The sequence below is a fragment of the Nyctibius grandis genome, chromosome 4 (assembly GCF_013368605.1).
Source record: "Nyctibius grandis isolate bNycGra1 chromosome 4, bNycGra1.pri, whole genome shotgun sequence".
Taxonomy (NCBI): domain Eukaryota; kingdom Metazoa; phylum Chordata; class Aves; order Nyctibiiformes; family Nyctibiidae; genus Nyctibius; species Nyctibius grandis.
The window spans coordinates 64,365,449-64,378,223 of NC_090661.1; the positions used below are offsets into that span (position 1 = coordinate 64,365,449).

General features: G+C 43.0%; 1 protein-coding gene across 1 annotated transcript; it reads right to left on the reverse strand.

Annotated features, from left to right (window-relative positions):
* Window positions 1-6,491: 6,491 nt before the first annotated feature.
* On the reverse strand, window positions 6,492-10,289 carry GPR132 (G protein-coupled receptor 132). Its single transcript, XM_068397390.1, has 3 exons — window positions 10,238-10,289; window positions 9,219-9,367; window positions 6,492-7,619 (listed from the first exon to the last, which is right to left on the reverse strand). The coding sequence occupies exons 1-3, from the start codon at window positions 10,287-10,289 to the stop codon at window positions 6,492-6,494; spliced, it is 1,329 nt and encodes a 442-aa protein (XP_068253491.1).
* Between the last annotated feature and the right edge of the window lie 2,486 nt (window positions 10,290-12,775).

The following is a 12,775-nucleotide window of genomic DNA, read 5'->3' on the forward strand; positions in this document are numbered from 1 at the left end:
GACAAGTCAGAATTATACATTAATATTGCTTTACATCATGGAAGAATACGTTCAAGCTACATTTCTACATTTAAAAAAAAAAAAAAGAGATTTTTCTCCAAATTCTGGAGGTTTGAAGTCGTTATGATCTGAAACTATGGGCCAGCAAAAAAAGTTCAGATTCACATTTAATTTTGCACAGACTTCAGGGGAGAAGGGCTGGTTTCACAGCTTTGATTTACCTTCATGTTGACTTATTTGTAATGGTTTTCAGTATCTCTGGAGAAAAAAATATTATTTTCTAGGATTTTTCCTTGTACAGTGTTATTTCTCTTGGAATTCGACTAAGAAATTGCTCTAGTATCTGAAACTGAATGCTAAGAAAACAAAAAGACAAATATTTAATATAATTTCCAGCTTCTTCTCTCTCATGAGAGGGGAACATTTCTGGTCAGAAGAGGGAGTGACTCGTCCTTGAATAAAGCAAGCAGGGTCCAGTCAACCTCTCATTAGGGAAAGCCCCATGCTGAGTTATAAAATCACACACGCTTTTGTGGAGTACTGAAGTTACCTGCTGACCTTTCATTTCCCATCGAATCTTTCTATTATTACATTACAGTCTGGCTGTATCTGCTTCACACCCCCATATACAAAGGAAGTTCCCCATTCACCCTCTTTTTCTTATTTCTGATAGAAACTTCATATTTGTGCCTGGCCTGGCTAGAATCTCCTGCCTTTTGTTTATGGGCCATTCCTACAGTAACAATCAAGAAAGCAAGAAGTCAGTCATAATCCTGAGTTCTTCTGAGTTTACTTTGAGCCTTGTGCCTTTGTTATCTTCAGGACACAGCTATTAATGCAAGTGCTGCAGTTAAGCGCACCGTTCCATTGAGAGCTATGGAGTGTCCATTTTCATAAGCCTTATTTTAGGAAAGATTTGAACAAAAGAATTAAAAGTAGACAGGAACTGTACATGCAGCTAAATGGAAAATGACAGGAATTTTTTAAAATACCTTATCAGAAGTCCTTTATTCAATGTATTGTCAAGTTACCTATAAATGTCAAACATATGATAATAAAAACTACCTGTAGTGAATAGTGTGAGCCCAGTCTTCTTGACTATATTTAAGAAAGGCAAAAAACAACTCTAAATTAATCAAATAGGTAAGTAATTATGCTGTTGCCTCAAGCATGTCAGGCTCACACTGTCAGAGACCCATTCCAGAAATCTGGTTCGAAGAGAGTGCTTCCCAACCCACGGAAATGGTGCCAGGAAGGGAAGAGCTTGAGAGGCAGCGTCCACAGGATAGATCTCAAAGCACGAAGGATTTTTAGAGATTATTGCTGGTGGCCTACTGTGTACAGAAGTTGTGACAGCAAATACTATTAACATTACAGATTGGTTTCAGTCCTGTACCTGGAGAGGCACTATGAGCCTTGTGAGTGCTTGGCCCTGAGTGTTTCCAGTCTGGAAGTCAACTCTGTGGATTGGTATTACTCTTACCTTATGGAAGCAACAAAACACCTCCAAACACCAAAAATATCCCAGTGAGGAAAAATCCCAGTGAAGTCCCCAAGGGTCTAGTGCCCACATTATGAGAAGGAGACCCAAAGTTAAAATGAAAGTCTGCATGTTTGTTTTTTTTTTTTTCTGATGCCCCAGCATAAATAGAAGCAAATAAAGTGCTTTGAATCTGACCCTGAAAGTGCTGACTCATTAGAATTTGTGCTTTAGTACCCTTATATTTGCCTCCACACCATTCATTGCTCCGTTGCAGTAAGCTCTGAATATGCATGCGACACGCCTGCTCACTCTTCTAGTATCTCCTGCAAAGGCTTGTATTTTAAACCGAGAAGACAGACAATGCTCAAGGGAAGAAGCATCCCATTTTACAGATGGGGAACTGTGATACAGATTGATGCATTTCTAAGTAGCTTTCTGAACACACAGGTATTTGCATAGTTGTTCAGAACATCTGCGACTTTAGATTTACAAGGCTTTTCAGGACTTTGTGTATCGTAGAACACCCTTTTCCCACAGTATCTCTCTTCTCTTTGATTCTTCACCTCCCTCAAGAAAATATTTCAAGATATACCTTTGAACATACAGGGGATGCTCCGTGATCATGGGCTGAAATGTGTGGGCCCTGTCACAGGCTGAGGCTGCCAGACAGGATGGATCATTTCATGGCGTACTGAGAAGGCTTATTTTGAGGTTGCTTATGTAGATGATATTCGTGTGATGTTTTGTGAATTTCTTACCACAGAGCTTATCGTCTCTCCTCAGCAGACTTTCCATCTGTCTGCAAGGCTGGTTTTTGCTGTGTTATCTCTGAGCATTTCATACAGGATGGAGTAAGAGAGTAAAACCCTAGAAGTTATCAGTGATCTGAATTACAGCGATGAGAGATAATGAGTTGAGTCCAATTGTTCCACTTTCTTACCAATTGTTCATGATGGCAGCAACTAACATCTATTATCAGGATATTAGTATTAGTCTAATTTGGGATAACAGATTTCTCTTTTTATGGTTCCCATTGCTTTCGCTTGAAGATTGCAGGTGGTGAGGGCCATGCTGCATCCCTGGTGCAAACAGGGCATGAGAAGCGCCCTCTCCTGTGCACAGGTTACTTGTGCAGGAGAAAGAGGGAGCACAGAGGGGTGCAAACCACCCCGGGAGGCACTAGAAGAGATGGAGAGGACTGGTATGTGTCCTCGTCTCTAGACGTTGCAGAAGACATGCTGGGAGATGCAGCTTTGGGGTTGCTGCTGCCCGTATGCTCCCCTGCACACCTAAGAGGTTAAAAAATGATTACATCTCTCTGATGCAACCCTCTCACTCTTATTTGCTACCTTTAGTTTGTGCTGGTTTGAAAATAAGACAAGTATTCCAACCTGTAAGGCAACTTTGGTGTCATTTCACTATATAGAGGATGTGTGCTGAAAAACCTATCCCATAGCGTGACCTGTAGGAAGACAACGTGCTCACGAAGAAAAGCTATTAGATTTCAAAAGCTATTAGATTTCAAAAAAAGGACAACATGCTCACGAAGAAAAGCTATTAGATTTCGAAACCAGACATTTTTGAAAGCCTGGCTCTGAGTTAGGTTTCATCACTCGCTGCTCAACAGAAATTCAGCATTGGGTTGTACATGATAGCAGGGACTAAATCAAACCAGCTACTGGATCACCAACTGCAGATGAAACTTTGTCACACTTAGAGAGTCTGAGTTAATTCATATCTGGTTTTGCCTGTTTTGTATAACTATCCTCTTGAAGCAAAATTTAATAGTGAACATGAAAGCATTTCTTAGACAGGAATAGAGTTTTATAAGTGAGCTACCCCAAACAATGACTTAAAAAAATTCAATATTTAGAAATAACTTAAAATTAATGAATAAACAAACAAATCAGATATATTGTTTGCAAAAACTAGTTTGGCCAGCTCTAGTTCATAGCCAGAAGTTATTCACTTCATGCTTCACACTCAAAATAATTAGCAATCCACTTATCTCCCAGGTACATTATGAATGTCTGAGACACATGTAAAAATAAAATCATGTTTCATTTATTAAGTAGCCCACTCTTCTTTAAATCGAATTATGGACGTTATACCTGAGAAAACACTGAATAGAAAACAGAGTGAAATTTCAATCTTGCCCCTGTTACACGGGGTGAGCGAATTCCCCCACTCTGAGCCATACGTGTGGCCCACTAAAGATCAAATTGGGCAGCATGTCCTAGGTTCGGTTCTGTACTCTCTCCAAGTCATCTTATGGCTTAAGCTGAGTTGAGGAAGTCGGGGGACGCATCCAAATAGCTGGGCTGAGAACTGCAGGGCTGATGTAGGAGGTGAACCTTCCTTCACAGCATGAAGCAGACCCTGCAGCCTCCCTGGTACTGTCCCTGCAGGAGGAAGGGATGGGAAGATCCACACAATTGATCCAGCCTTCAGATCTGCTCTGACCTGAGTAGTGTCCTTTGCCATGTCTCTAGTAAGTGTCCCAGTGCTGAGACCCTTCCTTTGCCTGTGTGGCACAGTCAGATACTGTGTGAAAAAACAGATCGTGTGCTTCAATTTATCACATGAGAAACGGTCGTCTTATCTGATGGGATAGTTTAACAATTTAGAAATAGCATTTCTTGATGTCCTCACTCAGACGTAAAGCTGCTTTTCCGTTTATCCAAATAAATCAGGATTTGCAGGTTTCCCATGGGGATATGTTGCTTGGTACCTGGCCCCTAATCCCTGCAGTAATCTGTCACAGAATGTTTTAGTTTGCAAAGCACCCTGGAAATATCTAGGTCATCTTCAAAGTTAGATCAGGCTGCACAGGGCTTTGTCACTCCTAAGGCTTTTATTTCAGAGTGCCTCTGAACAGAGAAGCTCCAAGGATTTTCATTAAAAGAAGGTGCATAATGATATAGGAATTTGGAACAGCATGTAAATTAGGCAAGGCAAAAGACGTGCAGATGTTACATCAGACCCTGCTAATCCCTGTCCCCTGCACCTACGGCACTGGGCTCCAATATTGGTTGCTCAAAAGAGACTCACGTTTTATCAGAGGAAAAACTTCAGGGAGATTTCAAAATTCATCGAGGTGAATATCTAATTTGCATCCATTTCAATCAGTTCAGAAGTCTGTATCTTTGGTTTCTTCTAAATTCACTGCTATTGTTTATCAGGGTTTTACATTTAGACTATGAAAATCCTGAGGTTGGGGCAGTTTGCATATGCATCTTCAGAGATTAATCACCAATGCTCTGGCTGACTGTGGCTGTTAGGAGCAACGCCTGCTGCTGATTTTTTTAGTAATGGAAAGTTTGGTTTTCAGCAAAGTTACAGACATTCAGCACTTTGCAGATCTCTCCTCGATACCTTAGAGAGTTTGATCTCTGGGATGCATACGAAAATACAAAACCACAGTTTGTTAATTAACATCACAACAGAACTTCACATTTTTCCAAGAAACAATCTCCTATTCAATTCAGTATTGTGTGAACTACTTTTGAGGACACAAGCATTTCATAGGTAGATGACAGAGGAGTCATTAAATAATACAAAATTTAAATATTTCATAAATACGGTAACTTGAGGAAATGCCATTTTGACACAATGCTTCTCTGCAAAAGTGTATAAGAATAAAGCATAATATACAGAAATACCTATGACAATTTTAAAACATTAACAAGTATTGTATTTACATTAACATTGGCTAATGTTAGTTCAATTCAGAAATGTGAACATTAATAACAATTTGAAAATATTACAGATGAAACAGAATGATGTTGAGAAACACTTTACAAACTCATATTCAAATAAATATCCAATTGATTCATGATTTTTTTCTGGTTTACTTTGATGACATAAAAATATGAAGAAACTGTTCAGATAAATCTTGCCAGATTTATATCATTCTTATTTTTTAACTTCTGGTTTGAAGGCACAGGAAACTACCATCAATAATTTATTCATAGCAAAAGTGGCAGCAGCAACAGTGAAATCTGCCCCAGAATCGTCTCATGTGTGCACCACCAACTTGTCCCAGGGAGTTCCCATCTATGGGGAGAAGGGACTGCATTCTCCATGCTGCCAGCCCTTCCTTGTCAGTAAGGCACTTAACTCTTGTATGGACTCCTACATGCTAAAAGCTGGATCAATACCAAAAGGGAAGTGTTAGCTTAGTCAGAAATGAAACGCAAGTTCAACAAACATTCGGAGACAGCGTAAAAACAGTCCATGACGCCACTCGGAAATGTATAAATTTTCTATATACTTCAGTGCATTCTAGATTTAACTCCAAAACAAGTAAAATTTACCAATTGTAAAATGTCAAGCATTAGAAATGTACATCTTAAGAGTTTCAGGACAGTGCAGGATCTTGACTAATACAGCAGAAGTACTATTGGTCTGGGTCATCAGGCCACTGTTTTGCCCTTTAATTCTCCCCAGAATGTACAAGGTAGATAAAGCTGCATACTGAAGTATTAGGAACATTTTCAAGGGTCTTGTTGAAAGACTTCCTCATTTTTTGTATTTTCCACTGGTTAACCACAAATGTTAACAACAGAATATGTGTATGAGAATCTGAACAGGTACATCCTCAACATCTAAAACTTTCAACCATAAGAATGGGCCCTCCATTGTTCTCCTCAGCAGGGTTTTTTTCGTCCATCCCAGAAGATAAAATTGATTCTGAATTCATAAGAGGAAAAGAGCTGGTCCAAAAAATAAGCTTTTAAGTTTTCAATATGAGTCACAGTAAATTACTTAGTTTGTTCCACATGTCCTTAGCAAAGCAATATTTTCACCAGTGATACTGATGGACAAACTTTATTGTAGGAGACAAACAGAAATAAGAAGTATCACTGCTGTATTGTCCTCAAGGAGCTGCTGGCCCGTGCACAATGAGAAAACTTCCTACAGACATCAGCATGTAAATACTCGTGTTCTGCAGTCTGCAGCTCACAGCTGGTGTTGGGAGCTTCTTATTTGTGTCAGCAGCTAACTGCTAGCTGCCACCTTCTTGGTCTTTGCCACTATTACTGGTCTTTTGAATGTCAGATGAATCTGGTATTTCTTTGTTTTCTTCTCTTACCCCTCCTTCCTGTGATTCTTTTGACATTTTCAATTTTATGCTGTCAGTCTTGTGATTAATGGATGAATTCAGCCTGGGTAAGTTCGATCTCCATCTTCTCAGACTCCTATAAAAATCTTTTCTGACGTTTTCACTAACCAGCACGTAGATGATCGGATCGGCAATGCTGTTTGCAGTGGTTAAACACAGAAACACTGTAAAAATTGAATATATATCTTTTTCAAATGGACATGAGCAATTTTGATGAAACATAAAGTATATGGATCTTATTATGAGTACCACATGGTAGGGAGCAAAGCAGATCAGGAAAATTACAATAATGGCAATAGCCAGATACTTCACTTTGTCTTTCTGGCGACAAGTCAAGCTGCTGCTTGTTTTTGTACTTTGGAAAATTTTGTAGTTTGTGAAAATGAGGATTATGAAAGGTATGGCAAATCCAAACAGGAATCTGGCAAAGCTGAAAGAAGCCAATTTTATGTCAAGGGGTAAAGTCTCAAAGCAGGTCTTCTTATTCGTATTTTCTGGATAATCTTCCATGTAAAATGCTGGAGTGTGGATTATTGCAACCGCAGCAAAGAGAAAACAAACTATTATGGTTGCCTTTTTCTGTCCTCTTCTCCCCCTTGATTCCAGAGCATACACCAGTGCCACGTAACGATCCACAGAGATGCAACATAAAAGCAGAATGCTGATGTATATGTTGCAGAAAAAGATGAATCCTGTTATTCTGCAAGCCTGTACACCCATGTACCACTGGTGCTCATCTTGCACGTAGATAATCCAGAGAGGCAAAGTACTTAAATACATCAGCTCACACAATGATAAACTGAAAATGTAGATGGCGATTACTTTATTCCTTTGGATTTGTATAAACGTAAGCAGAGAAGTTAAGCAATTTGCTGGAAGACCTATGGCAAAAACGATGCTGTAAACAGCAACCAGAAGTGTCTTGCTGTCTTTGTAGGGAATTCCTGTGCAAATGGAGCTATTATTTGTGTCTGTACAGTTTTCCATTATTCTTTTTCCGGCTGATGTTTCCTGAGAATCAGAAGACAAGGTGGAAAGTTAGCACTTGCATCGCTTAAAAATATGTCAGTAAAGGTTATGGTCCCATAGGTGCCAGTGGGACATGTCAGGGGAAAAAGTGGGATGCTTGTTTTGGGGAAGCATCTAAGACAGGCAAGTTTTCCAAGACCTGCTGGTCTCCTGTAGTGTCCCCTGGGAGCCAGGTCTGATTTACTTTCAGGAAAAAGTGCCTTTCTTCACAAGGAATTTCTTGACTACAGCATGCCTGTTCACTAAAGCGGGGTATTGGAGACTGTCCCTACACTGGGCTGACTCATCAATAAAACAGAGCTGCTGATCAATTACTAAAGTCACTTCCCAGAGGAAATTAAGGGCATTAATCTTCAATTCATTTTTTTTCAAACTGAGTGACAAAAAATGCAAACAGTAGAGATTTCAGAGGCAGACTTCCAAAAGCAGCTAGCATTTATGGTCGGTCAGGTGGGGGAACCCTCTGAAGTGGGTGGTAGTAGTTGTTGTGTCAGAGACTACCCAGCATATAGGAACCAGAATCTGGCCACTAGTATGTACCTTCACACTGTATTACAACACAGTGGTTCATATCTAGCTAATTCATACTTCTCCCTCCTCTTAATGAATAACTGCATCTGAAGAACTTAAACTTGTAGTGCTGTAGAACACCCACTGTAGTAAGCCAGCAAAACTGCCTACCACATCTGTTTGATGCCTCTGGGAAACAACAGGAAATAAGGGCAGTTAGAGGAAATAAACAAGACCAAAGATAAGAATATACACACATTTAAGAAATGGAGGTGAAGAAAATGAATGCTTTTTGAACAGAAGTGGTTACAAAAAGACTCCACCTTTCTGAGATAACCATACACAAGAGCAGACCTGGCACTTGGTTAGTGTTAGGTAGTGCTAGGAGAAGCATTTCTTGCAGAGTCACAAAATGATTTCCATGCAGAAATCTTCTCCAAGTGAGGAGAGGAACGTGGAGGTGCGTGCGCCATAATGGTGTTGTATGCCCTTAAAAATTGTACTTTACTGTATTTATAAGTTGAAGGTGTCCACTGTATAACAGCCTTGATAAAAAAAGGTCTTGTCTGGCCTAATCTTTTGGTCATTCTCTTATGTGGTGGACACCCACTCCAAGGAACAGCCAGCTAACTCCACAAAGAGGAGATGTGTTAACAGAGATTGAGTCCCTTCAGACAGAAGAGGGGCATAAGCTTTCCTGGTCCACACCGTGCATGAGCAATTTCTTTAACTCTGAGTTCATGCAGGGGAGAAAGTACCTTGCAGCAGCCTTGGCACATTTATTTGTTGCTTGTTTGGGCCTGCTTCAAGCAGACCAAGGGGAAGCAGTCTGCTCCCAGTGCAGTGAGATTGTCTCCTGCATCTTGGGGCAGGTGGACAAGCTGATGGGGCCATTCCTTCCCCTCCATTTGGGCAAGAGCAGTCCCTGGGGTGGCACAAGCAGCTCCACCCTGGATGCCTAACAGAGCACCTGCCATGCAAGATCGTTAGAGCTTGAAGGGCAATCAGGTCCCCTGACTGACTTTGGTCACCAGATGATGAGAACAGTATGAGAAAACGGACACAGGTTGCCTTAGCTTGCAAGGCTAGCGCGGTGCTAGCCACAGCTATAAATGCCAAGAGAGGATCTCCTGGCCCACGCCGAGAGGTGTTCATTGCCAGCAAGTACGACAACGCACTCAGAGCCTGCTCAATGACGGCAGCTTCTGAGTGAAGACGTCCTGGCAAGTAAGCAGATGCAGCAGAGGCACCAGTACCTGCCGTTCCCACCCCTGTCGGCAGCGTAAGCTGTTCCCTGGGGTGAGGAGGTTTGGAAGGGGGCCTCCACTGACAGAGGAACTGAGAAAGTGCTGTGTGTGTGGAAGAGGTACACCGGAGGCTGCAACCGTGCTCTGTGTCTACCTTCCACTTCCCCCTGCGACAAGCCATGCTCCTCTCTCGTGCTAACATGTTGATGAGGGTTAGCAGGCAGTGACCACCATGCTAGTTGGGCCAAAGTGTCTTCCCAGAGGGCTACATCCCTCCACGTCTGAGAATCAGACTGGAGTCTGGTGGGTGTGTTGAAGCCCTCTCAAGGGGGATCTGAAGTTTCCTTTCGTTTCAAGTGTTGTGTCTTAAGAAAAAATGGAGAAGAGGGTCCTCACTGCTGTGTGGGGAAGACGGCACGCTACTCAGCAGGGCTGCCGCAAGGTTTCTGTGTGTAAGGGTGTAAAGTTACTTCCCTTCTTTCCTAGCAGTGAAAGTGTACTGATAGCTGGTGTTAACTTAGAAAAGAGATGGTTGCGATAAGGGCTGGTGGTGACTTGAGTTTTTTGCTGCCTCTAGGCATCTGCCACCCTTGGTGAATGAGGTGGGGCCTTCTCTGGGCCACCTGCTGAACCGCCGTGTAGAGGGGATAAAAACGGCCCTTGGTTTCAGGGTCAGCAGTGGTTCTCTGCCCAGACTTCATCTGGGATGTGGCTTACAAGAGCTTGTCCTTGACTCAGACGCATCTGACTGATGTGAGAGCTGCTGTACGCCTGCACACCGCAGAGTGGTCTTGGAGACCTCCCCTCCCAAGGTGAAGCACAGCAGGTGAATACAACTCGTACGTGAGGGAGATGGCAGCAGCCGAGGTGGGGAGGCGGCACAGTCGCACGCCATCTCGGTTACTCAGCGGCTGTCTACCCCGCGCGCCTTAACAGAAAAACCTTGAAGAGTGGTTGAAGGTGCGCTCTCCTCCCCTCCCCCTGGGCTTTGCACACTTCTCTTGACCCTGCGTTTGTCTGAGTATTCTCCTTTGTGCACTGCCTACGCCCGCTGTTCACCGCTCATTGTGCGAAGGCACGCTTCCTCCAGAGGTACCTGTCTCGCCAGCAAGCAGCCGGCGATGGTGCAGGGCAGGAAGGAAGTGGTACAAGAGTTATTCTGTAGACACGTGGCTCCCAATGTTTCTTTCTCTTGCGTCCTTCCTTCGCCTCCTCCCTTCCTGCTCTGCTCCAAGTCTCCTTCCCGTGCTTAAGTGAACCTCAGGAAGGAGACGCCTGTGACTTTTTAAGCTGCCTGCACGGGGCATGCTTTTTTCCTTGGCTTTTGGTGTATGGCCTAAGCCACAGGGCTGAGACTGAGCTGAAGAAACCTTCACCCTTGAATGCCTGTCAGTGGCCAAGTGCAAAGCCTCAACTGGCAAAGTGCAGCCATCGGCATGAATTTACAGTTGTAGAGAAAAATTGTGTGCTGAACGCCTCTCATGAAGGTCTGGCCTGTCATCTCAGGAGCCTGGATCCTTCCCAGCAGTAATGCTCTATGTCTCAGCCCCATATCAGGAAGGAGGAGAGGAGGACATCCATTTCCTCCCCTCCCTCCCCTTCCCTTGGCTCTGCCCTGTCCAGGGAAGAGTCTTTTGGCCCTGGCCACTGTATCCAGCCCCAGTTCTGAGCTTCACTTATCCCTGCTCAGCTCTTTAGGCCTGCAGAGGGGTTTCCTCCTTAAACTGAAGATCAGAAAGCAGCACTCAGCAGTTAATTTATGAAATTTCTCCTGTGACATTGCCCCTCTGCAACCGAATGCACATTTTTACCCTCTTCTCAGGCCTTTAGAGTTTGCTGGTTTGATACTTTGCTCAGCCCAGAAGGTTCCCAGTTCTGTTGTCTTCTTTGGTGTCTGGGCTGTGATGGATGTATCCCCACATCTCTCGAATGTAGTATTCAGATCTGTAACTGCTTTAGCTAAAGAGGCAGCTGGTTACCTGTGAGCACTTTGTTGTTGTCCCACACTGGTGCAGGACTGGAGCAGGCTAACCTGCATCTCAGATATTCATTAAAATAAAAAATATTAATAATAATAATTACACAGCAGGGAAAAAACATACACCATTTCAGGGTTCATTTTCTGCTAATATTTGTGATGAGCAATTTTAGTGATAGAAACATTGGTTGGAACAGCAGAACTTCAGAGATTTACCACATCCAGCAATTTTCAAGCATTTATAAAGGGTCAAACGGAGCTGTGATGCCAAGGATGAGCGATATCGAAGAACGTATTTGTGAGAGACAAGCTGTTTCAATGCATTAGATTTCTTAGCTTCCCTGTAGCTTTCAGTTGAGCAAAGCCTGACCAAAGTGGCTGTTCTCACCTTTCTGTGCCCTATCCTGTTCTGTTAGGGTTCACCAATCATTACTAGGTGTTATATCAGGTCCTGGCTGTATTTTGCATCAACAGCTCAGCACTCTGAGGCTTCTTACTCTGTGAGACTCACTGCACATGACAAAATACAGCCAACATGTGCATGTTTTTCACCTTCAAGATGTGCAAAACATCTCATCTTCCAGGACAGAGATGTCACCTCTGTCTCAGGAAGCGCCTGAGCACAAATCACTGGAAGATGGGGTAATCCACTAAGGAAGATTTGCTGTGTGCCTGCTCTGTATTTACACTCTTCCCTGGATATCTGCTCTTGGCCTAGGCTATAGCCACAATATTGGGGTAGATAGACCTAGCTTTTCTAATTTTGTTGTGTTATGTTCACACTGTTAGATAATTACATTTCTAACTCCTAAAATAGAGTGTCTACATGCTCTAATGTATTGAGACCTTATGGAAAGAAAATCCTGGAAAAGGGCAGGGCACCTGAAGATGCTCAAGTGAAAATGGTTGTGAATGGAAGAGGCATGACAGATGAGAAATCCCATTTTCTTGGGGTGTTATGAGAAAGCAGCAGAAGTGTCTTGCTGCAGACCCACCAAACAGGGCTGTGAAACCAGATTGAGATTGACTGCCCTTTCCTCACCTGCTCTTTGATCCGGTGAACCTTGCATTCCTCATGGCAGGTGGCCTGGATTTACCAGGAGGAATGGAATGGTGCTCTTCCTTAGGCTTTCATAGAAAGTAGATTTCAAATACCAAAGTGGTGTCTGGTCTAGAAATCAGATCTTCCATCTTGTGGGCAGGGGCCAAAGCACTGCTCTGTTGTGCAGGAGAGCCTGTGTGATGGTCATCTGTCCTCTCCCCTACCCAGCCTCAGGGAACACTGAACTACACTACAAAGGTGCCCTACACACCTCATGGGAGGTGAGACCATGAACCTAGGATGCTGTGAGGATGTGGTTTCACATCACAGCCAAGCCAGAATAACCAGCCTGGCTGTCACC